This window comes from Lupinus angustifolius, chromosome LG06 (assembly GCF_001865875.1).
Source record: "Lupinus angustifolius cultivar Tanjil chromosome LG06, LupAngTanjil_v1.0, whole genome shotgun sequence".
NCBI lineage: Eukaryota > Viridiplantae > Streptophyta > Magnoliopsida > Fabales > Fabaceae > Lupinus > Lupinus angustifolius.
In genome coordinates, this window is record NC_032014.1 from 6,625,701 (window position 1) to 6,653,430 (window position 27,730).

Sequence of the window (27,730 nt, forward strand, 5' to 3'; positions counted from 1 at the left end):
TTGAAGAAAAAATGTTAGTTAATAGCAATTTTGACTTTTTATTTACTCATTCACAAAAATTCAAATTGACAAAAAGATAATTGTACTAAGTAATTTTCGAAAAAAATCAAATTGTACCAATATTATTTAATTATATTTATTACTCGAGATATAATGTATCCTTATCGCCCATAAGAAAATTTATACCTAAATAAAAAAAAATTAGCCTGATAACTTTATTTATAAAACTAATAATTTTATATTATTAATTTCATTGAATAAAGAAGCATGAAACCCTTCTTCTTTCTGGCTAACAGATATAACATGAAACAGAATTACCCGTTTCTTCTTGCTTGCCTATTTCAAATTCCACCTTGGTGAAATCTTTATGATAACTCCTTAAGGTGATTCTTTATTACCTAAAAAGTTTCCTTTTTGTGACGTGAATTGTTTTGTTTGTGCATCTGGGTTGTCCGAATCTACCAATAATTTAACGGCCTTGTCATTATTATTCTTATATTTTTTTGGTACAAAAAAATATTATTATTCTTATATGATTGTTCCTTAGTTTAGTCAATGAATAAATAATTTTCATTACTGGTTTTGTTTATTAGGGTGTAGGAGTTTCAGGCATTTACGGAGGTGGGATTTGACTTTGAAAGTAAAAAAAAATCAGCTGTGTGTAGATGTCACGGAAGGTCAAGTTTTCATGATTGAATATTGATCACAAGTTTTTGTTACTTTTCCAGCTTTGCATGTTTCTTGGTTTATTTAATTGAGATTTTGTTTGGGCTTTCTTTGGTCTGAATTGAATTTTCAATTTCTGTTGAAATTAATTGATTTTTAATTCAAACTATCCATTGTTGTTGATGGTTTTTGGGAAAACCTGAATAATTTGTCTGCTAAGATTGTTGGCGGACTACTACCAATCTGGTTTTTGAGCTTTCTTTCCAAACAGTGTGAAGAAAGTGATTTATAGGTGCAAGAAATTTTAAGTCTTTTTGTTGTTATAAAGAATTGTTGGGATAAGATGGATGAAGATATCAGCAATTCTTTGTTAAGGAGAGCAAAATTCTCTCACACGGTATGTCACCGGCTGGATTTTCCCAGATCGGGGTCTCTTCCGAATGGGAATTCAGGTCTGAAATATAGGCCATCAGAAGCAACTCCTCATAATCTAAACCCTGTTGCTAAGGTTTCAGAGGTTCAGAAAAATATCATAACAAACAATCAGAGATCTTTATCCCCTTTGCCAGAAACCATTGTTCCTCAAATCTTTAAGGAAGCCAGACTTGAACGGAAGAGGTTCTCAACACCAGGTCCGCAGAGGAAAAGGCAGGATAAGAAAATTATGGGCAAGTTACTGACCAAGGATTCTCAAGAAATTAAGGTATCAAATCCAAAAGCGCCTATTAAGCACCTTGCTTCAATGAAACTAGGAGACAAGTCAATGCACCACATGGAATCGGGATGGACAAAGTATTTTGATCATGGTGGAGGAAGGGTTACTGCTGTTGAAACAGCTGAAGAATGGACTGTTGATCTCTCTGAGCTGTTTCTGGGTCTTAGGTTTGCTTATGGCGCTCACAGTCGACTTTACCATGGTACGTATAAAGAGGAACCTGTTGCTGTCAAAATTATCAGGGTACCAGATGATGATGAAAACCATATATTGGCTTCACGATTAGAGAAACAGTTCATCAGAGAAGTCACACTTTTATCTCGCCTCCACCATCCAAATGTTTTAAAGGTAATTGAATCCAATCCTTTCTCTTCTTTTGTTTATGCTGTTTACAAACTATATTTGCTTGCTGAAATTACACTCTGTTATACAATTATTCTTATTAAATACAAGATTGGCGTATCTGTTATTTTGCTCTAATTACTGGACTTTGAACCTTTAGTCCTGTTGGAATATTCAGCAATAAAAACAAGAATAGTATTTTATGCCCTTTCTTGTACATTTAGGTCTGATTGAGAGAATTTACTGTACTAACAAGCCTGGTACTTCATCATTTCTCATATTATTTTGTTCTGCTTACACACAGTTCATAGCAGCTTGCAGAAAGCCTTCTGTTTATTGTGTTATCACAGAATATTTATCAGGAGGTTCTTTGAGATCATACTTGCATAATTTGGAGAGAGAAACTGTTTCTCTACAAAAGCTAATTGTTTTTGCGCTGGATATTGCTCGTGGAATGGAATATATACACTCTCAAGGTGTCGTTCATCGAGACCTTAAACCTGAGAATGTTCTTATTAATGATGACGGTCACCTTATTATAGCTGATTTTGGCATTGCCTGTGAGGAAGCATACTGCGGCTTATTAGCGGATGACCCTGGTACCTACCGTTGGATGGCACCAGAGATGATCAAGCGTAAATCCCATGGGAGGAAGGTTGATGTTTACAGTTTTGGTCTTATCTTATGGGAAATGTTGACTGGAACAACACCGTATGAGGATATGACTCCCATACAAGCTGCTTTTGCCGTAGTAAATAAGGTATGCTCCTTTGCATATGGATCTGTAATGTGGATATCATTATTTGTAAGTTATAACCGTTCGTTCTTCATTGCTTCCTCAACTCTCCTTGTCTTTACTGGTTTGCTTTTCGTTCACCGTCAAATAATAGGAAAAAGTGCAAGCCCCTTTTCCCAACCAATCTTCATTCTTCTATGGTTTAGGACCTCTTTAAGTGACTAGCAGATATGTGTATTGATGGTTGGACCTGTGTTCACTAAATGATCCCTTGGCTTGCAATTAGAGCAATGCATGATCCATTAACTATTATGTTTTTCAACATCTGAATGCATTTTATGGAAGTGATCGTTATTTTCACCATGGCAGATTTTTTGCCTTGTTCTCCTCCCCGGAATGCTTTCAATTCTACCTTCAATGTTTTATATTAAATTGTTGCATGTCTCAACTTCCCTTGAGTGGTGGAGCATTATGGCTAAGAATGGAGACTACTGAATTCTTATGATCATCAAATATTGAATGATTATGGGAAATATTTGTTCTGACTTTATGTAGCTAACTGAATTTTAAGAGAAGTGAAGTTGCTCAACCATTTGTTTTTCATCATTTCTTCTTTCTGCAATTCTAATGCTTCGGTGATTTGTTATCATGTTTCTTCAGAATTCCAGGCCTGTTATTCCTTCAAGTTGTCCACCTGCTATGCGATCTTTAATTGACCGATGTTGGTCCTTGCATCCAGATAAGAGGCCAGAGTTCTGGCAGATTGTTAAGGTATTAGAGCAATTTGAATCTTCACTGGCTCGTGATGGAACCCTAACTATGACGCAAAACTTTTTAAGCCAAGATAATAAAAGTGGTCCTCTTCATTGGATGCAAAAGCGTGGTTCTGTGCATCAACCCAGTAATAATTCTGTGCATCAACCCAGTAATAATTCTGTGCATCAACACAGTGGTTTTGTGTCTAACCCAAAATTCGCGTGAATGCTGAGTGTCCTGGCTTTTTTAGTACTCCAGGTCCGTTGTAATTAAAAGCTTAGTTTGAGATACTTTCAAAAAAATGAAAGGTTTGTTTGTTTTTTTTAAGTTTCTCTAGTTGTTGTCCCATTTGAAACATTCATGATTAGAGTAATCATGTGACTAAGTCAGGAATAGTTTATCTTTGGGCCACAGTTTCTTGTATTTTGTTTTTTATACAAGGTGCTTGAATTTGTGGCTTCTCTAGTCAAAGTTTCGATTCTACATTTTCTTGTGCCATTTAGCGGGCCAGTGAGACAGACTTTAGTTCCTTGCCAAGTTTGCTTTCTTTGTATATTTAATTTTCAGAAGCACATGCCATAGAATGAGTCAGAATATAATTGTAATTTGAGGGTGAAAAAACAATTATGTGTTAACAGTGCTTAGATATTTAAAAAAGATTTTTAGTTTTGGTTATAAATAAGAATACTTTATATGACTGATATGGATTAAGGGTTTCTAATGTTGCCTTCTCTTATTTTTGTATCTAATGGGTATCAGTATTTATAATTGCTTACTGCACAAGTTAAGTTTCTATACATGCATGTGAGAATGTTATGGGTGTTTACTTTTGGTATATGATGACATGTTATTCTCTGCCTTCAGTTACTTATGGCTTCAACTAACTTGTTGCACAGTGTTATTCCGTCATTTAAAGCAAAAATATCACAAGATTTAAACATGGGGAACAAGTCACATTCACCATAAATATGAATGACATTGTACTGTTTTTAACTCCCTCTTCTTCGGGTCACAATACTTTAGTTACAACTTCTACAAAATTGTAACCATATTTAATCATGTGTTTATCACATTCACCAAAAAAAAACTTATACCTAATTTAATCATGTGCTTGATGTAGATTGTGATTTTAGATTATGATTATGATTATGTGTATGTTGGTAGATATTCCCTTTGTCAACTCGTATTTTTATTGTTTAAGATTGACTTTATAATAATAAAATATGTAGAAATTTGAAAACAATAATTTATAGTATGATATACTCAATTTCACTAACTTCATCTATTTCGTGAAAACTTCTTATGATAAACTGTTTGCCCAAATATATATATAGTGATATCATAGGGTTACACAAATTTGTTATTAGAAATGAACGTATATAATTAAATTGAAATTTAAATAATAAACATGAGAAACTAACTAATCATCCCATGGAATGACAAATTCATATGAAAGACTAAATTCTTGTACATATGTATGTACAAGAATATGAATATTTATACTAATAAACCTCATAGTATTTTAATTTCATATGTATGCATTTTTATCAAAGAAAGGAGTAATAACAATATGTAGCAAATATTTTCACATAAAATATATATCTCAAATTAAAATTTCATAATAGTAATAGGTATTTTCATAGATTATTGCACCATTTTTAAACATTTCAACCTCATAAATATATATCTTTTGTTCCATCGCACGTCGTGAACATATACAAATTAAATGAGCCAAATATGTAAAAACTAAAATTAAGGTGGTAGTGCCTACTTACACTCTATATTTTAGGAAATTATAATTGATTTTTTTAGCAATCTTCTCATATTGTTTCTGGATACTGATTATTAGATATATTTTTAATAGAACATACCTAAATGTTGCTCCTAATCCATAAGGAATTAAATATTGTAATGTACCAATGGTAAGATTATAGAAGAAGTATAATAGAAATAAGTTACATAAAATTATAAAACAATCAGTAAACTAAAACTCCAAGATTCAGAACAATCAAAGTTTCAGTAAAAATATACAATTCGTAAAGTTTTACATTTTGTATATCAAATGGAGAGGTAAAGTGATAATTTGTAGACTAATAATTCATAATGGTTGAATGTTTTTCGGTAGACATATTTCTTTATATGGAATATGATTTTTAAGGTCGAGACATTCCTTATTCTAGTTGTTACAAATCTTTGAAAACATATTTTGTATTCAAAGCCACATTTCTTCTTTTCCGTTTACGAAATTGAATGCTAAATAGAACTAGTAATTACACTCAATTTACATGTTAAATGGTATATGCACTCTAAGTTTATGCATTTCTTGTATTCAAATTAAACTAAATGATGTTCAATTTGTTATCTTTTGGTTTATTGCCTATTTATATAATTGAGAAGACCTACTAGAACTAAACAACAAATATTATGTAGTATTTTAATACGTTCAAAGAGCGAAATATATTATCTCTCTTTGGATTATCAAGGAATCATTAATATTAATTAACATAATCCTCTGCGATAATGTCATGGAACCATCATAATAAAAACTTAGTCTATACGTATTATTAGTATAATTCATTAATATAATTTTATTTTCAGTTTGTGTTATTTTCGGTTTGGAATGGAGAAGTGTATTGTAGAGAATATCATTTGATTGTAATATTGATGCACTCAATGTAAAAAATTATGTACAATCAGTGCATCATCCATTCTTCGTTTGGATTACTTTTTGTAAAAAAGCAAACATAATTGAAAATGAATGGTAGATAATGGAATAACACTATAATTTTTTTTTACACTATCAGTATATACATCATTTTCTCCTATCGATTTGGAATTCAAAACTTATGTTTGTCCACTTACTTATTACCCTTGACTTATATTTTCACTTTATATAGTGGTATATATAAAGTGAGGAAAAAAAAATCAATTTATTCAATATAAACATGTTTTTTTCGTTTTTCTTCTTCTTAGTTCTATTATCCCATCTTACGGGGGAAAGGCTTATTGCAAGATAAATTTAGTTTACAAAAAAGTTAAAGGAAAAAAATCCTCTTTTCAGTAAAGAAGGTATTGAATGAAAATGAAATGTCAAGAAAATTGGATACAAATGTTATATTTACACTGAAATGACACTTGAGATTGCAATTTCCTTTTAGGGGGAAATTATGGATCCAAATTTCTCTATTTTGTTTTGGGAAAAGTGCCTCTATTTTTTTTTTGTTTTTACACTTAGTTACTATAACTTATTTTTTCTTCCTAATTTTCTCTTAGATTTTATTATTTGGTGAAAATGACCAATGTGTAAATATATTGTTAAATTATTCAAAGACATTAAAGAAATCATTGCAATCATACTTACAACAATAACAATGCAACATTAAGTTAGCCAATATTGATAGTCGAAGAAAATCGTCATTAAAATATAAATTCCACTAAAAAGAAGATAGTAAGTAAATTGCAGAGTTAAAAGTGGTTAATACAATAATATTAACAAATGTACAAAAATAATAATAATAATTCAACAATTGAGATTTAAAAAACGGATACATTAAAATTTCTCATTACTACTTATTTAACATTATCATTATATATACTCACCAATTTCAGAAATAGCTAAAGTTCAATTGCCTTCTTTACAAAGAAATAGTAGGATGCTAGGTAACAGAAAAATGTAATAGTTTATTTATTCGGGTTTTGTATAGTGTAGCCCATTTCTGGGCCCAAAATAGCGCAAATTTGTGAGAGTACTCTATAAAATAACCAGACTGTGTAAAACCCTAGCTTCCTCTGTTTCATAGCATAGCCGCATGTTCTAAGTTTCGAACACAAGCTTAGAGTTCACCGCGGCTGGATAGGGACGAGATTGCAAAATGAAGGTCTTGCTTGTTTCGAAACCCTGATTTTTTCTGTGCTTTGATTTTATCTTATTATATTTGTTGCTCAAATATTCTTCGACTTTTTCTGCAGTTCAACATTGCTAACCCCACCACTGGATGCCAGAAGAAGCTGGAAATCGATGACGACCTGAAGCTGTAATTTCTCAAATTTCCCGTTCCTTTTTATTTTATCCTTTTGCTGCTCTGGAGATTAGTTAATTTAGTGAAAATCTAGTACTTTCTATACACTTTTTAGTATGCATGGGATTGTGAACAATAATTGATATGGATACCATGTGTTCCCTCTGTTATGTTGTTATTTTACTTTTAAGCATTAAATGCGTGTACACAGTTGATAAAATCATATTCGGATATAGGATGAACACATTACAGAGAAACACGTGAGGAGTTTGGCCATGTGTGTAAGAAACTAATGGAAGTTCATTGGATTTAAGATTAAATGTTTTATTTTGATATTTTTTAATTCACGTAACTGACCTCTCCTAGTGGAAAGTGGCTTAGTTATTGTTGTAATGTTACTCTACTTTAAATTGCAGCCGGGCATTTTGGGATAAGAGGATCTCACAGGAGGTACTCGGTGATGCTCTAGGCGAGGTATGCTATTTGGTTGGAAAGTAGTTTCAATGTTTGTTCCAATTTTGAGGAACATTAATTATGCCCCTAAGTTATCTGTTTGCCTTACTGATTATTCTACCAACAGGAATTTAAAGGGTATGTCTTCAAGATCACCGGAGGATGTGACAAACAAGGATTCCCAATGAAGCAGGGTGTGCTGACCCCTGGTCGTGTCCGTCTCTTGCTTCATAGAGGTGGGATTACTATAATGTTTCATTTTTTAACCTTTCTTGTTTGATTATGAACAGATTATAATTGTATTTGATTTTTGATGTGCATAACATTGATGAAACTTCCATGTTCTATATTTAACACTGCCTAGATATTTTGGACAATACTCCTCCTTCTTAGTTTCTTTATTGACTAACTTTTCTTACTCTTACTTAAGCCCATGCAGTACATACAAACATGATTTTTTTGGGTGCAATGCCTGTCTCTTTCTGCAAAGGGTTGTCCTTTCCAATAAGACTATATGTTTTCAGGGTCATGATTCTCATACCACATTGTTGCTGGACTTGGTTAATGTTATTCAAATTATGCACTTGCGCAGGGACCCCATGTTTCCGTGGATATGGAAGGCGCACTGGAGAGCGCAGGAGAAAGTCTGTTCGTGGTTGTATTGTCAGCCCAGACCTCTCCGTTCTGAACTTGGTAATTGTGAAGAAGGGTGATGATGATTTACCTGGCCTGACTGACATCGAGAAGCCAAGAATGAGGGGCCCCAAGAGAGCATCCAAGATCCGCAAGCTGTTCAACTTGTCCAAGGAGGATGATGTGAGGAAGTATGTTAACACATACCGCAGAACCTTTACAACCAAAAATGGTAAGTGTTTGATTCCCAGACCCACTAATTATCTTCCACATTCTTTATGCTGCTGCTAAGACCAGGGCTCACGATTTTTTTTGGCAATGAATAACTGCTGAAGTAATCCATTTATATTGTTAATTGCCTTCAATTGTTTGATGGTGACTTCAAGGAGGAGTTCATTTAGGATTTTTCCTACTGTCCACTATTATGAATCTATCACATCTAAATATTTCTCGTCTTCTTTCGACAGGCAAAAAGGTGAGCAAAGCTCCAAAGATTCAACGACTGGTGACTCCTTTGACACTCCAAAGGAAGAGAGCAAGAATTGCTGATAAGAAGAAGAGAATTGCAAAGGCAAAATCTGATGCTGCAGAGTATCAGAAGCTCCTTGCTTCAAGGTTGAAGGAACAGAGGGAACGCAGGAGTGAGAGTTTGGCCAAGAAGAGATCCAGACTTTCCAGTGCCACCAAACCATCTGTCACAGCTTAAGCCCTTTGAACATCATCTAGTTTTTATTTAGTCTTATTCCATAAGGATGGTTGTGTTTTAATATCTGTTTATTATGATTTTGCTATTTAAATACATTGAGTTTCTTATTCCTTAATGCTGTTTTTGAGAGTTCAATTGATTTAAAGGAGTTTTGACGAGTTGAAACTTTTATCCATTTTGTGTCAAGGTATATATTTCTACCGCCTATTACAATATCCTGAGCATTGTGTTAAGACCACCTATTTATAGTCTTATTCCATGAGGATGGTATATAATAGCTGGTTGGTTGGACGTAAACTTCATTGGAAGTATATATATTTTAATTAAGAGTAATTTACACAGAAACCATGACAGATTGACAGCTTTCTTTATTGTAGTTTTCATCTTTGCCTGGTTTGGAGGACTACTTTCTTCTTTCTGTATTTTCCTTATTTTTAGATTTATGCAATTTTTTTATACGGCGCCATTCATGATAAGAAATTGGTTTTTGTCATGTTTCTGCATTAGGATAACAACATCAAAATGTTGTATTAGCTGCCACACAACCCATCAAGTAGTGATGACCTTTGTTTTGTATTGTAGCCCACAATATCCTTCCATGATTAATTTTGTATTTGAAGTTACTTGCCTTCAAATTTTGCATTTTACGTTTGGTGTCTATGGTGGTGAACTTAAGAGAAGCAGTGGTGGTGACCTCTGAAAAATGGAATTGATAGCATGACAAATTTGTTAGTTTAAAGTGAAATAAATAGCTGGAGGGATCTTTCGCAGTAAAAATAGTCTTGAATAGTAACTAAGTTAGGTGATAAAATTCTTGAAAAAATTATAATCTATATATATGTTTGGACAGTGTTTATTATCAACTGGTTTTTATTTTTACTAAATACATTTGGTGGTGTACATGGTTTTAGTTTACAAGCTTAATGAAATTTTAACTAAATACATTTGTTGTTTAGATTTGTTTTGATATGACCAATATCATGAATCATGACATTATGGATCTCTATATCACAATAATAAATTAGGATTGTTAGTGTTATGTTTAAAACATTAAAGAAGTTGCCCTTATAACGCAAAATGATTCTGATTACTGTCCTATACAATTGATATAACATCCCCAAAAGTTAGAAGTACAAACTTGTCTCTACCTAAACTGAGATTTCAGGGCTAAAATCAATGGATTAGTTTTGATTTTTTGTTTATATTAATGCACTCATGTATATTAGACTCGTATTTTCCTTCTATTATCGTGTTGAAGAATTACGGACATGTTACCATCACGTTATCACATATTCAAACTCACGCAAAGCACCAACATTCAGTATCTCAATTTCAAAATTAAAATCATTTTAAAAATCGACATCAATTCTATAGATGCTTGCAAATTGTCCATTTTGTTGGACTAATATGAATAAGTTTTTTCTCCAAATTCAGGGAACAACAATGTTAGTTTCAATAAGAGACTATAATGATAGTTATTCAAAATTTCAATAACTAAAAATGAAAATTTACTTGCCAGAAGTGGGAGGCAAAGGATTGTTATGTGTATCACAATAACTTACAAATGCATTTTTATTTTATTTTTTGAGCAATAATACTTGCAACCCATATTGCACTGAACTAAAATAGATGAAACTTATAGGAACTAAAATCTATTTTATAATACTTTTGTTTTACCTTAGGTTGTGTTGAACTCAAGGTTCTTCATACCCCATTCTCACATCACTTCCTTTTCCCCCTTTATTTTCTCAATTAGTGCCGGTTAGCAAGATAGATGAGAACTATACACTGTTTGTTAATTATATTATATGATTAATGGGCAGTATTATCTTTCCCTAAGTTTTGACGTATTTACTTGCTAAAAAGATATTAAACCTTGGAGGAATGGAATCCATAGCTCCGCTTCCATCACACACATGCATATATGCACACTGAAAATCTGAATCAACAACATTCTGAAGATGGACAAAAAGTCCTTGACCAACAACAACTCTAGGATACTGACCAAAGAACTGAAATATAGGAGAGAAGGTGTGCAACAAAAAACAGGTTTATTTTATCTGATTAACAAAGGAGTTTATTATGGTAATGGGGATTTAGTGCAAGGCTTCTATGGAGGGTGCACCATGTTTGAAAAGGGGGAAATGGTTTTACTTTAAGCACCTCAGAAACGTTTTGCCTGTTTCATAAAAGATTAACAAATTCATTGGCAGAGACATGCATGCTTAACTCTGATACAAAAGCGGAACACTGAGACAACCAATGTGACACTACTGCAAAATTCTAATTGTAACAATCTGAGTAATCTTGCATAGATATGAAGTATCCAAGCTCAGTAACAGATAACAATGACCATACTGGTTCTACCATAAACCACAAATAAATCCAAAACTGTAACTGACGAATACAACATGGTTGATCACTAGAGCAAGAATTGAGTGCACACAACGATATGCGGCTACCATCAAAAGCAACAAGAACAATCAAATGGACAGAGTGGAGTACCTCCAACATCTGCACTGTTAAGACCTAACTCCTCTTCAGTGTAGATGGTGAGTCCATCCCCAGTTTTTTTCCTAGGTCGGGAAGGTGCATCTGCAAACCCGCCATCATCTGGGCCTTTAGTTTTCTTATCCCTCTTCGTCTTCTTTGTTTTATCAATGGTCTTAGTTGCTCCATCATGTTTTCTACTCTTTTTTGATTCAGGTTTCTTCCTCTTTTTACTCGCAAATATTTCATCAATTTCACTACCTGCTTTTTTAGAAGCTGAAGAGGGTTTTTCCTCTTTCACAACAGGATTCTCCTGCAACTGACTTGGGGCTATTTTAGAACTCTTCTTCGTCATTGCGTAAAAAATAAAGCTGCACATCATATTAAAACCATAATGAGAACTGAAATGATCAATAAATACAAATCCGGGGGAGCAGGAAACGGGACAAGGAAACTATATATGTAGCTACTCATGATTTCAAAAGACAAGTTTTTTGCATGTAATTTTTATGATAAAAAAACATAAATTCTTGAAGCTGATACCCAAACTAATTACTGTTCTTTAACCTACTGAATAAAAATCTTCAAGATCTGCCCCTGGCGACAATAACGCATCAAATCTAAATTTTCAACATATAAGTTCCATTTTAAAAGGTAATATTCCACAACTAATGAAACAATGAATCAGATTTGGTTCATTTTGTACCAAAAATCGTAAACCTCAGATTTCAAAACTACATGACATCCTCCACACAAGTACAATTAAATCGTAAACCTAAGAATTAAATCATTTTGCCGTGAAAAAATCAAATGGAACTTGTAAAAGAATTCGAACTGCTATTACTATTATATATAAGTCATTGAAATACAAAATCGTAACATTTACATATAAAAGCAACAACGTAGTACCTGGCTGAACGAAACTAGATGTCCGTCGATGTTGAGATTGAACAACGGAAGAATTGCGATATTCTCTAGTATCGTTGGAGCTGCAAAATTATGACTTAGGAAACTCTGCAAAACCCTAAAAAAATTGCAACGCACCGTTTTACAATTTCTCTAAGATTTAGTTTTATTTTTGGGTTTGAAATGCCCCAACTGAGAAGCTATTTTTTGTTTTGTTTTTTTGGATATTTAGGCATTTAAATTTCAATAGTGGGCTAACATAAGGTAGTCCAATGGACTTATAAGAAAGTATTTATTGGAAATATAATTCATTTCTTCAAGTTTTTCATGTCTTTATTATAAATAAAACTGTTAGATCATTGTTTTGAGTGTGAGGCTGGTACTCGTTCTTAACACATTTATAGAAAGAGGAAAATCTTCTTCACTACTAGAATTACAAGGAAGGAGAGAGTGTCTATTTTCATACATTGGAAGTTTTTTCATCTAATTGTATTGATTCTAATATAGGTGTTGCTAACCTTATTGTGCTTAGTAATTGATAAGGGGTTTTAAAATGTTGTAGTTGAAATAAGAATTCAAAACTCGTGTTCAAGAACACAAAAGCTTTATTAGTTTTTAGTTAAATATTTTCTAAACACATATAACACTCTTTTTGTATAATGTATCGAGAATATGATCCAAATTAACTACATTTCACAATAGTAGACAAATCCAATAACTTGAAAATGTCTAAATTGTAAGAAAATTATTCACATTTGATAAATTTTACAAATCAAATATGGTTAAAAAATATTGAGCAAAAAGTTCACAACAAATCAAGTTTTTTATTAATACAAGGACAATACAATAGAGTAAGCAAATAAAGGGAATACAACAAGCAAGTAAACTCAAATTTTATATATTTGTTATTATGTGTTTTTGTATGTATTAGATGTATCATCTCGATTTATAATTGAAAACTAATAAATTTCTCTTAAGATGAAGAAATGACTAAACAAAGAATTTTTGTTCACGTGATAAAAATTGAATATTTGATATTATAGTTATGAAATTCAACTTTCTACACCAATTATGTTATACCTCATTGAATGATACTATATTTTTTCTTTCTTATATCATGGGTGTGTCTTAGATATTAAGTTAAAATCTTTTTAATAAAAATAGTCAATATTAAATTAATTATATCATTGAAATTAAAACTATAATTATTTATACAATTATGTCCTGTAATCAAATCAAAGGTCCTTTTTATATAGAATGAGGGACTCTCAAATTCTTCTTTTGTTTTTATTTCTCACCTTATCTTCCCCACATAAATGGCTAATTATAGGAGGTGTAATATGTAGTGGCATAAATAACATATTTGAATCCTGTCCATGGATCTGAAAACAACGAAGATCATTAACTAATGGAGTCATTGAAGGGCATTTGATATCATATACCCCTACTTAAACCCTCAAATTACCTCTTTTATCCATATATTATTCCACAACTCCCTGGAGCACAAATATTTAATATTGATAGAAAGACTTTCCATACAAATTTGTCCAATATTGGAATACGAGGGAAATAAAATTTTAGAAAAATATATATATTGACGGTATAATAATTTTTTACATTTTTACTGTATCATATATTATTCATATTTAATTGTTATTAACTTTTAAATAAAATTAATATAAAATAGTAAATAATATATTAACTATATAAATATTTACACTAATAATATATAAATAGATTATATTATTTATTATATATTTTGATTTTTTTTCTTCGAAAAATCAATAATAATAAGTAATGAATGATGTAACAATTATATTTGAATTAATATCCATACATTCCCCCATTTGAATTCACTAAGTAATCCAAAAATAGCAATGGATTTAAGACTGGGTGCCATGGATGTGGAATGAAAGAAGAGCCAGGGGATGATAAGAGCAATGAATCAGCAAGAAAAAGAGATGGATAATTGGGAAACTTTGACAGACCCACTAAGTCACCATTTCATTCAGCACCCCACCATCACCTTCATGGCTTGCCTCTACCGCTACCTCAATTCATGCTTGTGGTCCTTCCTCTGCAATCTAATTCTATAATTATGTCTCTTGTCTTCTTCTTGTTTTTTTCGTTTCCTATTACCTATTACTTTATTATTCCGTGTCAGAACTGAAATAGAAACTTCAACTCTGCCAAACAAGTTTCAGGTGCTGCGTATTTCATGGATATCATACATACTCTATCTCTGTTCATACTTCATTGTATTTTTACCTGCCAAAAAAAGGTTTTATAATATTATATGATTGATCCATACTAAAATATAATTGATCCATTTTCTGTCATTAAATTGCCTTCAATTTAAAGCTGGGAAAAAAACTCAGCACTTTTTCAGTGCATTATTGCTTTGACATTTGTATTTCTTATGGGTTGTTGAGAGAAGGGATTCTACCCATTTATTTTTTTTACCATAATCTGAACTCTCTCTCACCAAACCCATAACCAAGTAAACTCTTATCCATCAATTGGAGAGGAAAAATATTATGAGAAAGAAAAAGAAAAGTAATAATATTAACATTTATATTATTTTTATTTAAAATTAGATTACTATTTTATCTTTAAAATACAAATAAAAAAGTTACTTTTCTGATCCTTTAAACTATTTCTCTCTCACCCCACCCCAGATTGAGACCGTTCCTTTTTGGACTTTGTCCACGTTGCATCTCAATTCTCCATCACCATAGCTCAAAAACTGCAACTTTTCTTCTTTCTACTCTTTCTCAATCAATACTTTTTCAATCCTTTGAAATTTAATTAATGGTTAATTAATACCAATACTTTGCTGCAGATATGCTCTTAATGTTTTGTTCAATTTGAAAGAAACCATTGGCTAATGTTTTTTTTTTGTTTACTTTGGGTTGGTGGTCAAATACATGAACAAGATCATGATCGCAGCGGTTTTGTTCAGTGTACAAGAATCTCAGAAGCATTTTATAGACACGTAGAACCATTCAGCATTGTCTCAAATCTCAAATATTCACACACTCTTTAATAGCTACATGCTCATACAAGCCACCAACCATTTCTTGGTATATCTATAAATACAAAGCAACCCTTACACATAAGAACAATAACAACACACCCTTAGAAGCAATACAGAGATTGCAGAGTGATAGAGATATGGAGAGAGAAGTAGAACAAGGTAGAGGAGGTGGAGAAATTGGAGGAGACCGGAATCAACAACCTCAGCCTCCACCACCACCACAACAACAGCAGCAGCAATGTCCACGCTGCGAGTCTCTGAACACCAAGTTCTGCTATTACAACAATTATAGCCTGTCACAGCCTCGGTTCTTCTGCAAAGCATGTAAAAGGTACTGGACACAAGGTGGAATCTTGAGGAACATACCTATTGGTGGCGCTGCCCGAAAAAGGAAGCGCTCCAAAGGTTCGTCATCATCATCATCCACCGCCATGAGTTCTTCTTCTGGACAGCAACCGCAACTGCAACCGCAACCAGCTACACAAGAAGTGGTCCAACAACTCCAAAACCAGCCAAATATGACAACTTTGGTGAGGCCTATTCCACCTAGGATGGTTCAGTCAACTAATCCTTATTACCAAGGTGGCAGTATTGGTAGTGGATATTTGTCTTCTCTGGCTGCGGTTCATTCGCTGAACCCACAACCACAGCCAATGAATCAGTCTCTAAATGTTGGAGTTGGTGATGTTGTGGCTTCTACTAATTTAGGTCTTCTCTCTAGCTTCCATGACCGTGCCTCTCTTGGCTTACAGCACCAACACCCTGACCAAATTCACGCACCGCGATTCTATCAAATTGGTAACAACAGGATGGTAGAACCTCTGCTTCGCCAAGAACATGGTTTCAATGTTCCACCAAACATGGCTAGTAACGCTACTGCTTATGGCACAGATCACTGGCTCCAAAGATTCATCAATAATACTAATCATAGGGCACCTGATACTTCTTTGTGGAGTACTGTCAGCACCACTTTTTCCATTAGCAGTAACACTCGGAACAACACCAGAGGAGGTGGCTCTTCTTCTTTGATGCCAAATCATTGGTCTAATTTTCCAGGGAATGGCTCTCCTTATCAGTAATCCTATTGAGTTTCTGCACCCTGAAATTATATAGAGATGGAAAGCATAGTCCTCAGCAAGTTAATTACTTTGCATCTTTTGATCTCTTTCTAGTATCATAATAGGTGAATATCAGCAGTCAACAGGTTATGTATAATTGTGTAAACTGTAACCATTGGATTATAGTAGGGAATTTCATGATGTGGGTATCCAATGTAATATAATAATTAGCAACCTTAGCTTGGTCGTTTATATAATTTCTGTGTCATAGATTTTCTGGGTTGGGTTAGGTTTCGAAACTTTACAATGAATTGATAATATATATATATATATACAGCTATACAGTTGCAAGGTAAAAAAAATTTGTGCTTTTTTTTTTGTTTTTCACGATCATTTGGATGCTTTCTACTAACTATCTTGCTGAAACCAAACTAGTTTTCATTTGTTAGTTAATTAGTGTTAAACTTAAGTCTTAAAAGTAAAGTGGAATTTGCTAATTAACTAGAATTATGGTGGCTTATATTAAAAGCATGAATGAATGATGTGATGTCCTGTACAAAAAGTTGATGGAAAAAATGATCCAATCTGGAGCATGTGGGTGTGACTAAGGATCCAAATGCTCTTTCACTTTACAGACTCGTTTGTTTTATTCGCTACAGACTTCAGCTATAGCTCCCAAGCTGAGTAAAGAGTAAGTATTACACAATAACATACAAAAAAAAATATGTATTAATATTTTTATCTTTTATTTATTATAAAATCACGTTAATGTGAGAAGAAACAACTACTTAATCCTTATTCCTTATGATATGAATTATGAAGTTACCAATATGTGAGTATCAATATTTCGTTGTCTGAGATTTGATGCATGCAAAACTACGTTTGTGACTTTGTATTTTGACGTTGTCAATTGCAAATCAAAAGGCACATGTGCTCTGCATGGTTTACACTTTACACCAACCATCTTGTCATAAACTGTCCTACTGTTCACATGGGTGTTTTAATTTTATTTTAGGATGCATACTAATTGCTCTAATTACTATCTTATATTATATAGTTTAGTATTGGACCATATTCTGACATGCAATATTAAGAAAAAATTAAGGGTCTAAACTTTTATTAATTTTTAATTGATTAAATTAAAAACATATAAAATTATTCCCCCTCTCACATTTCAACTAGAGGATCCAGTACCAAAAAATCTCATATTTCTTTTATTTTTGCTACTCCACCTTATTATGCAATAATGTTATTTTCACTTTCTTTTCTCAAAAGAAATTTCCCGAAGTTTGATGTGCAGAGTAAAATAAACTTGAGAAGTATATTGCTTTGTTAGGAATGAATGAAAATAAGAGGGGGAAAGGGAGTTATTCGCGTCTCCCTTCTTTGAAATGAAGAGAAAAGGGTGAGGAAAAAAATAAGCATGACTTCCAATCTTCAAAATAAAATAAAAAGGTGAGTCATTTTAAAACTTTAATTCCCATTTCATATTCATTTATGCCATTTTCAAAAAGATACTTATTGTTTTCTTCCATTCCCCTACCATAAACTTATATAATCACCTTTAAATTGTACTATTTTTCTTCCTTCACCTTTCTCTCTCATATCATATATGGTATTGTGTGATATGTGAAATACAACAAAGAAAGCTCACAAAACTAATTAAGAAGGCCAACATAGTTGTCAACTTTGGGAGTTCTTTAAATATGATATCAAATGTTGAATTCATATAATATATGAATTTAACACTATGTCAATAGAAACTAGACCACTTTATATATATTTATACCTTGAAACAGTTTTTTTTTGTACTATTAAGGGTATCCTCTCACATTTTAGGTAAGAAATTAATCATTTTCGAAGTGCATAATTGCCTCTCCTAACAAGTATCGTTCACAGGAATTACACACTTAACCTTATGATGATCACATGATCTAACATACCCTTACATGATCACTAAAGCAACATTCTTTATTGATCTACGAACAGATACTTTAACGCACACAAAAAGCTTGAAACTGAACTAGTGAGATATATTTGGTTATGTTACAGGAAAAGCTAAGAGGATTTGAAACCTTGAAATACCAGTTAGATTATTAGCGTAAACAACAAGTTTAAGCACGAACAAAGTTATTTAATTTGGCTGGATATAATTTTTTTAACAAAACGGTTACTCTCTTACGTGTTATTATATCATTATCAATTCTCCTCCCAACCTTCCCACATTATTATTTTTCTCACTCCAAGGTGATGAAGGTAAGTAATTAATATTATTATATTCTTGAGCTTATTATCCTATTTTCAGGAAATAAAAATAATTAAGTTTTTAATTTTTTTAATAGGACTAATCCTTGAGTTAGGTTGCACTCAATAGAAAATCCCTCAAGGACACTAGCTCTAGCGGGGTTTAACACGCATTCGGCCTGGACACTTATGGGTTGAGCTCTTTAGATTTTGTCATAATAAGGGTTCTATATATCATAAACGAATGTCTGGAATCTCCATTATTAATAAAAAACCAAACTAATGGATTTTAGTAAATAAATCCATTGCTTATTATGCAAGTGTAAACAACCAGTTATTTTTTCCAAAAATGAGCTAACAAGCCAAATCCCAGCTCCATAAGGTCACTCGTTAGTAATGAGGATCTAACAATTTGGCTAAACATATAATCATATATCTTATAAGAATATGGATTTGTTTACACTCAATTTAAATTACACTAATTATACTCAATCTCATTTATTCATTTTCTTAAATTCAACGGACAAAATGGGTGAAACTTAAAAGTTATTTAAGATTTTTCTTTTTCTCTCTCATCATTTATTTCACTCATCCATCTTGTCATTTGAATTTAAGAAAATAAATAGCTGAGATTGAATGTAATTAGTGTAACTTAAATTGGGTGTAAATTCTTCTCATTTCATAATACTATATATTGACCTCAAATCTTAGATATTAGATCTATGTGAGTTTTATCATTTACATGTATTTCAATTTATAGATTGTTTTCTAATAGAAAATTTCTAACACAGTTTAGTGTTAGTGGAAGAGTATGTTTCATTCAGTAACTTATGTAATAAAAAAAACATGGCATATAAGTGTATATCTTAACTAAATTGCATGTCCCTTTGGTGCCATAATTGGATTTTCTAATGATTTAATATATATACTAATAGTATAAGTGTTTTTTACACTATTAGCAAATCCTCATAATTCATATTTAGTTATCATTGATTCTCATATAAAAGTATTACAAATCAATGTAAATGATATGCTAACAATATAAAAAACTTTACACTATTGGTGCACAGATTTTAAACTCAAATTTTAATCTGATGTCACTTTATAGTATCTTTTTCACCACATCCTACCTGCTTTGAATAAAATTTGAACTTAACTTTAAGGACAGAGTAACCGATACTCAACCACTCTGTATCTCTTAACCATGTCATCAAATCATTTACTAGTAAGTGAATTCTGTATCCGCTGTCACTTTATAATTAATAAGAGGCGTTACTATGAATGAAGCCTAATTTTCTTCTTTAGAACATGAGAAGGCCCATCCATATAAAGATCTTATCCACTTTGGATTCAGTCGTGTTTCTTGTAAAGTGTAACCATATGGAGGTGAAAGAATATACAAATAGAAAAGAAAAAAATATATATATACTAACATTTTCGTACATTTCATAATTGGATATGCATAACATAAATTTTTATATTATCAATACATACATATTACATTTATTTATATTTGGTTGTATCCTTTCATTCAGTTAGATTTCCTGGTTTCAATATGCAGTAAAATCCACATGACTCCCATTAATAATTATTCTCTATTGGCATTGTATATTTGTGCAGAGATTTGTGGATCTTCTTGATTATGTTTGGTTGTTATTTTGGTCGGGAAGGCCATGCTTAGATAGGGTTGATCTTTATAATATCTAAAATATAAGGGGAATCAAATTCCTCTCAATAATAAAGAAAAAAGTTATATAAAAAATTAAATAAAAAGAAAATATAATAACACTTATATTATTTTATTTAACTTGTAATGATATTTTTATACTCAAAGCTAAAAGTAAAAATAAAACCTCCCACTCCTAGAGGAATATTGTTCATTTGATTGTACTTCATACCCATTCTATTAATAAAATAAAGTTTTTCTGATATAAAAAAATATAGGAGCTTTTCCAGAAGTGTGATAGTGAAGTTGGGATCACCTAAGCAGCAACTTTCACACGTGAAAGCATGCATGCTATAAAATCGAAACGAAAAATAAAGAGATTGCATGTGTATATGTTGTGGCTTGGTGGGGGAACTTATTGTTTCCTTTCTTTAGCCTAAAGAAGAAGGCATATTATTATTACCCCACACTTATCCCAGCCTAAATTTAAATTGGTTCCGGTGAACCATGTTCATACAATCTCTTGCTTGTTGTGATGTGATTCCTTGTGAATGAAGGTTTCTAAGTTTGACTATGTTTAAACAAATTTACAATGATCAATACACGCATGCATACTTGTCATGACAGGACAAATGTTCCACCATATTAACAGTATATCAAAGAATATTTCATGTTATTCTCCATCGTTGTATGATTATGTCAACAACATCTATCAAAAAATATTTCATATTATCACCGAATATTTGTCTTATCGTGTTTCTCCCAGACAAGAGAGAATCAGTTGAAGGGGGTGGAACAATACTCATCCACTGTTTGCTTGTCTGCAAGAGAAAAAGAATATAGTTCTGACGAAATCTGTAATCCTCTCATGACCACACCAATTGCCTCTGTTTTGTTTGAGGCTAGTTGTCATCTTTCTATTTGGTTTACATGGGGAATGATTTTGGTGGATGGTCAGTGTGGAACAAAATAATGTATAACGAATCGTTAATGGTATTTGCCTATTTGGTGGGTGTGACAAAATATCAAGGACTTACACATTTGCTAGGGCATGAGGAAAAAATACTATTATAGAATGGACTCTTCTTTCAATAGCAATTTCTCCTATTTTGCATTATTATGTTTGATTGTGTCAATAATTAAGTCTTAACAAGTGTCAATATCCAAGAATGCCCATTAATTAAGTCTGTTATTAATCAAGTCCTAAATCAACAGTAATAACACTTAATTTCATGCCTAAGATTGAAATTATTGATCAATTTGATCCCTAACTTTACAAAATGATAGTCAGTTTGATCCATGGAAAATGTGAGATGGTTTAGTTAAGATTGGTAAAAAATGAATATTGATGCTCACCCCAATCAAAATGAGGTCTGGATCCTCTTTAATACTAATATTAAAATGTAAAATAAAAGTAAATTTGATGATTTATAAACAACTTTAAATTTACACTATTAAATTTTTTGAAAGACATGTGTCACTAAATACATCGTAAGCTCAAGAGAGAATTCATTAAAATGAGGGTAGTACCCATATTTTTTAAAACAGCACATTGTACTTTCTTTACTGTCGTACCGTCCTAAGTTCATGGAGAGAAGGCCTTCATTTACTTTGTATCCATTAGAGGAGTGTTATACCCTATTTAGGATAGGTATCGACCAGGGCAATTGTCATAACCCCCTACTTCTTCTTAGATCTATGTAGGGCATAACCCCCTATTTCTTTTTTTTTTATTTATAAATTGTGTAATTTTGGTTAAGTTGTCTCGTACCAACACTAATGTTAATTATGGAAGTCCCTTCTACGTTCACTCCCGATTGTGTCAAGTTGTTGGAGCATGGAGGAGTGTTGACCTAAGAATTTTAATTATGAAAAATCTCATTACTCATGATTTTAGTGGATTAATTTACTACCATGACATAAGAATTTATCTACTACGATTTTCTTTAGCACACAACTAGTTAAAAAATAGTTCGGGACATTCCAAAAATTTAAACTCATCATATGCCACCACATCAACATTATCCTGTTTAAACTGAATTTTATAGTCTTCGAATTTTATGTACCCATACTAATTCATACTCATCAAACTCTTAATACTCTTATTATTTTAATCAATACATCTAAATTTTTACACTTCAGTTATTTTAATAATTCAATATTTCAAAAAACCATTTATATTAAATTGTTAATTAGATGTTTCTTCTTTATAAATTTAATTATATTAAAGTTTTGATTATTATATTTACATTCGTTTGTTCTTTGTAAATTAAACATATATGCAAATAGTGTTTACAAATTAAAGTATTATAATTCACCGAAAAAAATTAAAGTATTATAAAAGCTAACATTGCAGTGATTAAAACTGCATACTCTTCCAATTCCTTATCTTTTGTAGTTTAAAGTGGCGACTTAAATTAAGAAATCATGAATTTGGTTATTATTTTATAGTATTTTTACTAAAACGTCCATATCATTTTTTTTTGAAAATTGTATAGATTTAATTCTTTAATTAATTCATGATGTATAAATAATGAAATTATAACTATTTTAATAAGAATAGATATGGGAATTTCTTTACTAACCCTTGTAAAACACAAAGTTCTAAAAGTTTTGAAACAAAAACCTAAAATTACAAAAGCATAACTAATTGAGGAGTAAAATAAACATACTTGGAACTATGATTACATTAGTTTCATATTTTTTGATATTTATGGTTATCCAATAATTTAACTTATTATTAAATGATGTGAAAATTTGATACAATTAAGTAATTAAAGAATGAAAACTATATTAAATAAAATTATATGTGAAAAAATGATATTAAATAAGATTATAATAAAATACAAATTATACAAGGTTTATATGACATCAAAGTTTAGAAAAAAAAATATCAAAAGAAATGGAATAATAATGATACAAGAATATTGGAGAACAAAACTACCATTTTTTACATTAGTTAGTTTACATCATAAATAAGATTTTTCATGCTTTGATAATTCAATGAGAAAATTTTATAATATTCATTTTATCCTTCCGCATTATTTTTTCACAATTTTTTTTTGGTAGATTAACGACAGTAGGACACTTGGTCATAATTTGGAGTAGGTCCAACTAGAGTTTGGTGATCGCGGCTCTTAACTCCAAAACAAAATCACCCCACTCAGTCCCCTATAGTTGTAACGAGAATCTACCAAACTCTATTACCTTGTTGAATGTTAAACTATATAATGTTACGATCTTAATTCTTAAACTCTAACGTAATTGATTGAATAGAAAATATATAATCAAGTAATTGACTAATTAGCTTTCGAATCTTCAAAATATTTGGTAAGATTAACTCAATGATTTGAAAGTACTGATGGGTTTTAGAATTTTCAGTAGAGGGGAACTTATTTGCCTGGTAGCTGCTTTGCTTTGTTGGACGAATTTCGAACACTATTGCGACATGTGGTTTTTGGTTGATATGAATTAATATAAATGGGGATAACATAGGGTTATATTCTCTTTCCAAGGCGTTGGATTTTTCTTCTCGGAGTAGGGATGACATAAACATCTTACCCTTGACTAACTGTTAAAATATTTAGAAATGTTACCAACAAAAATAATTTATAGGTAAGAATGCATATCGTGATTTTCTTTCCGTATCTTAATTAAATATTTTATTATTATTTTAATATTATATTTTATTATTATTTCATAATAAATATTAGTGATTGAAATTATAATCATAAAATTATTATATACATATCATATTATTCAAATAATAATTATTTTTAAATATTAATAATTATAAATATATAAAAACATAATTAAAACTGAAAATTCGTTGAGTATCTAATACCCACAAATAATTCAAATATAAGTACAATTATATAATATTAATACTCACTCTACAATGTGATCTTTATTTATGAGTCCAGTTCCTCTCCAAATTATATCATACCTTATTTATATAATAATAATAAAACTATATAACTTTTTATATTTATAGCAAATATATATATAATTTTAATATTTTAAAAGTAAATATTTAGAATATAGATAATAATACTACTTTTATTTATACAATTATAAAAATGTTTATATTAGATAATATAAAATCGAATATTAATTTATTTTTAAATATATATTCAAGTAAAGATATATAAATGATATATTAACATATAGAAAACTAACTATATATATATTAAATTGATTATATATATAGTATAACATGGTCTATGGAGAAGGATATTATCCTTTGTGCCGAATTGCAAATGATCAGATTTCATTATTTGCAATAAATAAATGCAAACCTTGATTTTTTAAGTTATCTTGATATCATTATCCATCCATTAAGTTTTTTTGTTTCAAAAAAGTTACTTTCGAATGCCCAACAAATAAATATTTTTCATTAAAGGTATATATTAACTTTTGGTTCACTATTCATCTTCCTCGACAAACTCCACCACGGTCTTTGTCCTCAACCATGGCTGAACTTTCTCCTACCTCTGTTTAGAAACATCAGCCATGGATGAGCAAGTAGCAAGGATAACTCATTTTCCATGAGATATAAAGCTAGATATTGGCTCTGCAATGACGACAGTCATGGATCTAAAAAGTAGAGGTGGCCCATGAAGATGTGTTTGTCTTCTTATGATGGGCTTCTAGCTAGAAATGGAGCCATGATACTGAAGAACAAGCAAATGGAGATCTTTTGTCTTGTCTTCTGTGTATGCCGTCACGGAAGAACGATAGAGAGAAATAGAGACCAAGGAAGAAGATGGTGAATAATATTTCACATCAACTAAAACTAAGAGTTGACAACATATATTTATTCTTTAAAGTCAAAAAAAGTTGGGATTAGGGAGTGTGTTGTGATGGTTAATATTTTTATTGGTACTACCAAAAGTATATCACTTAATCTTTTGGCAAGGTATTTTTCAGGTGTGTAATTACATCTTCCAATAAGTATAACTCAAGTAATCAAATTTGTTGACCATTTGGTCATCCTATAAATTAATGAGACATTATACCACTAGACTACAACTTTATTAATGTCTAATGGTTAGTATGTTAGCATTCTAATTTCATATGTAACGACATACCAAGTTTCATTTGCTTATAAAAGAAATTATGGGATTTATATGAAATAAAAAACTCATGAGACTAAATACTAGCCTAAAAATAACTTAAAGAATAGATATAGAATTTTGCCCTAAATTAGAAAAGATTTCATACATAACTTAGCCAAATCCAAGTAAAATGATCTCCTTCTCTTCAATATATTCCATTCCATTACTATACCACCAATAGTCTAGTCTAACATTAAATCCCCCAATTCCAAAACAAACATACAAAAAGTTCACAAAAATGAAACCAATATTAGTTCCAATAGCATATACCAAGTAAATCCCCCACCACATCTAATCGATAACAGTACATCAGAAAGTAAACAAAGGACATGTCAATGCATATATATACATTACAAAATTAATGGAATACCACACTTACTCGGCTATGAAGAACTTGCACCGGAGGATCCCCTTCAATCTCCATAGAGAAAATTCCATGGTGGCGCAGCCGCAGTGAGATGATGAAATAAGAGGATCCGAGGTTCCTCTCAGCGCAATATAACCAATTTTCAACCTTGACTCATGAAAACTAACTGGCTGAAGAGTAATATATTTGCAGCTGACATGATCACTCCGATCCCAAATTTCTATCATCTTTACATTTCCCATTTTTCTTATAAGTATCCTTTATTTTCTTCTTTTTCGATCTAAGTAAACCCAAAACCCACTTTGACCCAAAAGAGCAGAAAAAAGTAGCAACAATTAAGAGAAAGAAATATGCCGTCTCTAAAGAAAAGGACCAAAAGATGACCTTAAACAAGTGAGAGAGATCGGAAAACATGATGGTTCTTTTCTAGATCAGAGAACTGACTGAAGGATTTATATTAGGTTACGTTGGTCAGTCCAAGTACCCATAGCAGTTGCTGTGTTCCAATAAAGTAAAGGATCATGAGACAACAAATCCATATGCTGATCCATCTGGTTTTGGCAAGAAGCACCACCATTAATATTCCAATCCAACCTGTTTTGTCCTTCAACTTTCACTACTTCTTTAGAACCCATCACCCCTCCCTCACAGTTATTACCCTCCATTTGCAAACCTTCTAAGCCCTGGAAATTGTTCGGAACCTCTTTCATTTCACCATTCATGAACTTCTGTTGCAGTAGTAGGGGAGCCATAGCTGGAGTAGAGGGTGTAGAAGTTGAAGAACCAAAGATGGAACTATATGTAGAAACAAAAGTGTTGTTGTTACTTGAAATAAACCCATTTCTGTAACCATTATTATCACTAGACATAACCTCAGATGAAAAAACTAATCCAAGGTTGTTCATCTGAGGCTGAAGATCATACCCAGAACTAAACCTTGGGAATTGAAGAGCACTCATGACATCACAAGAATTACGACTAGGTGGTAACCCATAAAACAAAGGGTTGACATGATTTGAGGTTGTTGAAGTAATAATAGTATTATTAGGAGGGTTTGAATTGGAAGAAGGAGAAGAAGGAGTGGTATCAATATTTGGTCTCTTCACACGCTTGTTTTTTCTGCAGCCACCACCAACAGGAACGTTTCTGAGAGTTCCACCTCTTGTCCAGTATCGTTTGCAGGCTTTGCAGAAGTGGCGTGGCTGTGAGAGGCTGTAGTTGTTGTAGTAACAGAACTTGGTGTTTGATGAGTCACAACGTGGGCAGTTTAGTGCTTGTTGTTGTTGTTGAAGAAGCTCTTGACCTGGTTTTTCCATAGCCCTAATACCAGTTGAAGAAGCCATGGAGTTCTTCTGATGATCATCTATGTTATGAGTCTGCATAAGATGAGAAAGAAGGTAAGAAAAAATGAAGAAAAGGAAAGAGTTTAACTACACAGTATAGATATTCTCTTCCAAAAGGAAAACAACAAAATTGGGGTGGTCACGTATTTGTCAAATAATTGAGAGAGATAGAGAGAGAAAATAACCTGTGTCCATTCGTTAGTTGTTGGTGGAGGGATGTGTCCCATTTTGTCGCAGTTACTTAACATTTTGATCGATGTGTGGAATGAATTATGAAATGATGATAAAAGGAGTAAAGAGACAAAGTAAAAGTGGCGCTTGGTTGGTTTGAAATGGCTGTGGCTATGTGTAGTGCAGGACAGTGTCTGTGGATAAACAGGCTTAGGGAATAGCGAGAGGCATGGAATGGGAAGTGGTTCTCATGTACATTTGTTGTCCCAAATATCTTATATCTTTACGATATACAAATAGGAATA

General features: G+C 31.8%; 5 protein-coding genes across 8 annotated transcripts; 3 read left to right on the top strand and 2 right to left on the bottom strand.

The window, feature by feature from the left end:
- On the top strand, positions 573-3,752 carry LOC109349360 (serine/threonine-protein kinase HT1-like). 2 transcript variants are annotated; one of them, XM_019590126.1, is made up of 4 exons: positions 574-1,729; positions 2,028-2,483; positions 3,120-3,364; positions 3,413-3,752. In XM_019590126.1, the coding sequence occupies exons 1-4, from the start codon at positions 1,010-1,012 to the stop codon at positions 3,438-3,440; spliced, it is 1,449 nt and encodes a 482-aa protein (XP_019445671.1). In that variant the 5' UTR covers positions 574-1,009; the 3' UTR covers positions 3,441-3,752. The 2 variants fall into 2 exon arrangements, with proteins under 2 accessions (XP_019445670.1, XP_019445671.1); XM_019590125.1 differs by having other exon boundaries at positions 573-1,729; positions 3,120-3,752.
- LOC109349361 (40S ribosomal protein S6-1-like) lies at positions 6,953-9,197 on the top strand. Its single transcript, XM_019590127.1, has 6 exons — positions 6,953-7,093; positions 7,185-7,249; positions 7,651-7,708; positions 7,815-7,923; positions 8,280-8,552; positions 8,788-9,197. Exons 1-6 carry the CDS (start codon positions 7,088-7,090, stop codon positions 9,024-9,026), a joined length of 750 nt encoding a protein of 249 aa, XP_019445672.1. The 5' UTR covers positions 6,953-7,087; the 3' UTR covers positions 9,027-9,197.
- Positions 11,154-12,620, bottom strand: LOC109349363 (uncharacterized protein C6G9.01c). Of its 3 annotated transcripts, XM_019590129.1 has the most exons (3): positions 12,492-12,619; positions 12,426-12,441; positions 11,154-11,887 (listed from the first exon to the last, which is right to left on the bottom strand). In XM_019590129.1, exon 3 carries the CDS (start codon positions 11,869-11,871, stop codon positions 11,491-11,493), a length of 381 nt encoding a protein of 126 aa, XP_019445674.1. In that variant the 5' UTR covers positions 11,872-11,887; positions 12,426-12,441; positions 12,492-12,619; the 3' UTR covers positions 11,154-11,490. The 3 variants fall into 3 exon arrangements, with proteins under 3 accessions (XP_019445674.1, XP_019445675.1, XP_019445673.1); XM_019590130.1 differs by lacking the exon at positions 12,426-12,441 and having other exon boundaries at positions 11,154-11,889; positions 12,461-12,620; XM_019590128.1 differs by having other exon boundaries at positions 12,426-12,617.
- LOC109349998 (dof zinc finger protein DOF4.4-like) lies at positions 15,074-16,859 on the top strand. Its single transcript, XM_019591096.1, has one exon. The coding sequence runs from the start codon at positions 15,597-15,599 to the stop codon at positions 16,536-16,538; it is 942 nt and encodes a 313-aa protein (XP_019446641.1). The 5' UTR covers positions 15,074-15,596; the 3' UTR covers positions 16,539-16,859.
- On the bottom strand, positions 25,662-27,651 carry LOC109349364 (dof zinc finger protein DOF1.4-like). The gene is made up of 2 exons (XM_019590132.1): positions 27,440-27,651; positions 25,662-27,287 (listed from the first exon to the last, which is right to left on the bottom strand). The coding sequence occupies exons 1-2, from the start codon at positions 27,500-27,502 to the stop codon at positions 26,364-26,366; spliced, it is 987 nt and encodes a 328-aa protein (XP_019445677.1). The 5' UTR covers positions 27,503-27,651; the 3' UTR covers positions 25,662-26,363.

Bases quoted from the DNA above. Each gene is read 5' to 3' on its own strand.
- LOC109349363 (XM_019590130.1), bottom strand. From the start codon at position 11,871: ATGACGAAGAAGAGTTCTAAAATAGCCCCAAGTCAGTTGCAGGAGAAT.
- LOC109349364 (XM_019590132.1), bottom strand. From the start codon at position 27,502: ATGTTAAGTAACTGCGACAAAATGGGACACATCCCTCCACCAACAACT. The intron at 27,288-27,439 runs GTTATTTTCTCT...CATCTTATGCAG, and splicing joins CAACTAACGAATGGACACAG to ACTCATAACATAGATGATCA.
- LOC109349998 (XM_019591096.1), top strand. From the start codon at position 15,597: ATGGAGAGAGAAGTAGAACAAGGTAGAGGAGGTGGAGAAATTGGAGGA.
- LOC109349360 (XM_019590125.1), top strand. From the start codon at position 1,010: ATGGATGAAGATATCAGCAATTCTTTGTTAAGGAGAGCAAAATTCTCT. The intron at 1,730-2,027 runs GTAATTGAATCC...GCTTACACACAG, and splicing joins ACCATCCAAATGTTTTAAAG to TTCATAGCAGCTTGCAGAAA. The intron at 2,484-3,119 runs GTATGCTCCTTT...ATGTTTCTTCAG, and splicing joins CTTTTGCCGTAGTAAATAAG to AATTCCAGGCCTGTTATTCC.
- LOC109349361 (XM_019590127.1), top strand. The intron at 7,250-7,650 runs GTAATTTCTCAA...TTTAAATTGCAG, and splicing joins ATCGATGACGACCTGAAGCT to CCGGGCATTTTGGGATAAGA. The intron at 7,924-8,279 runs GTGGGATTACTA...GCACTTGCGCAG, and splicing joins CCGTCTCTTGCTTCATAGAG to GGACCCCATGTTTCCGTGGA.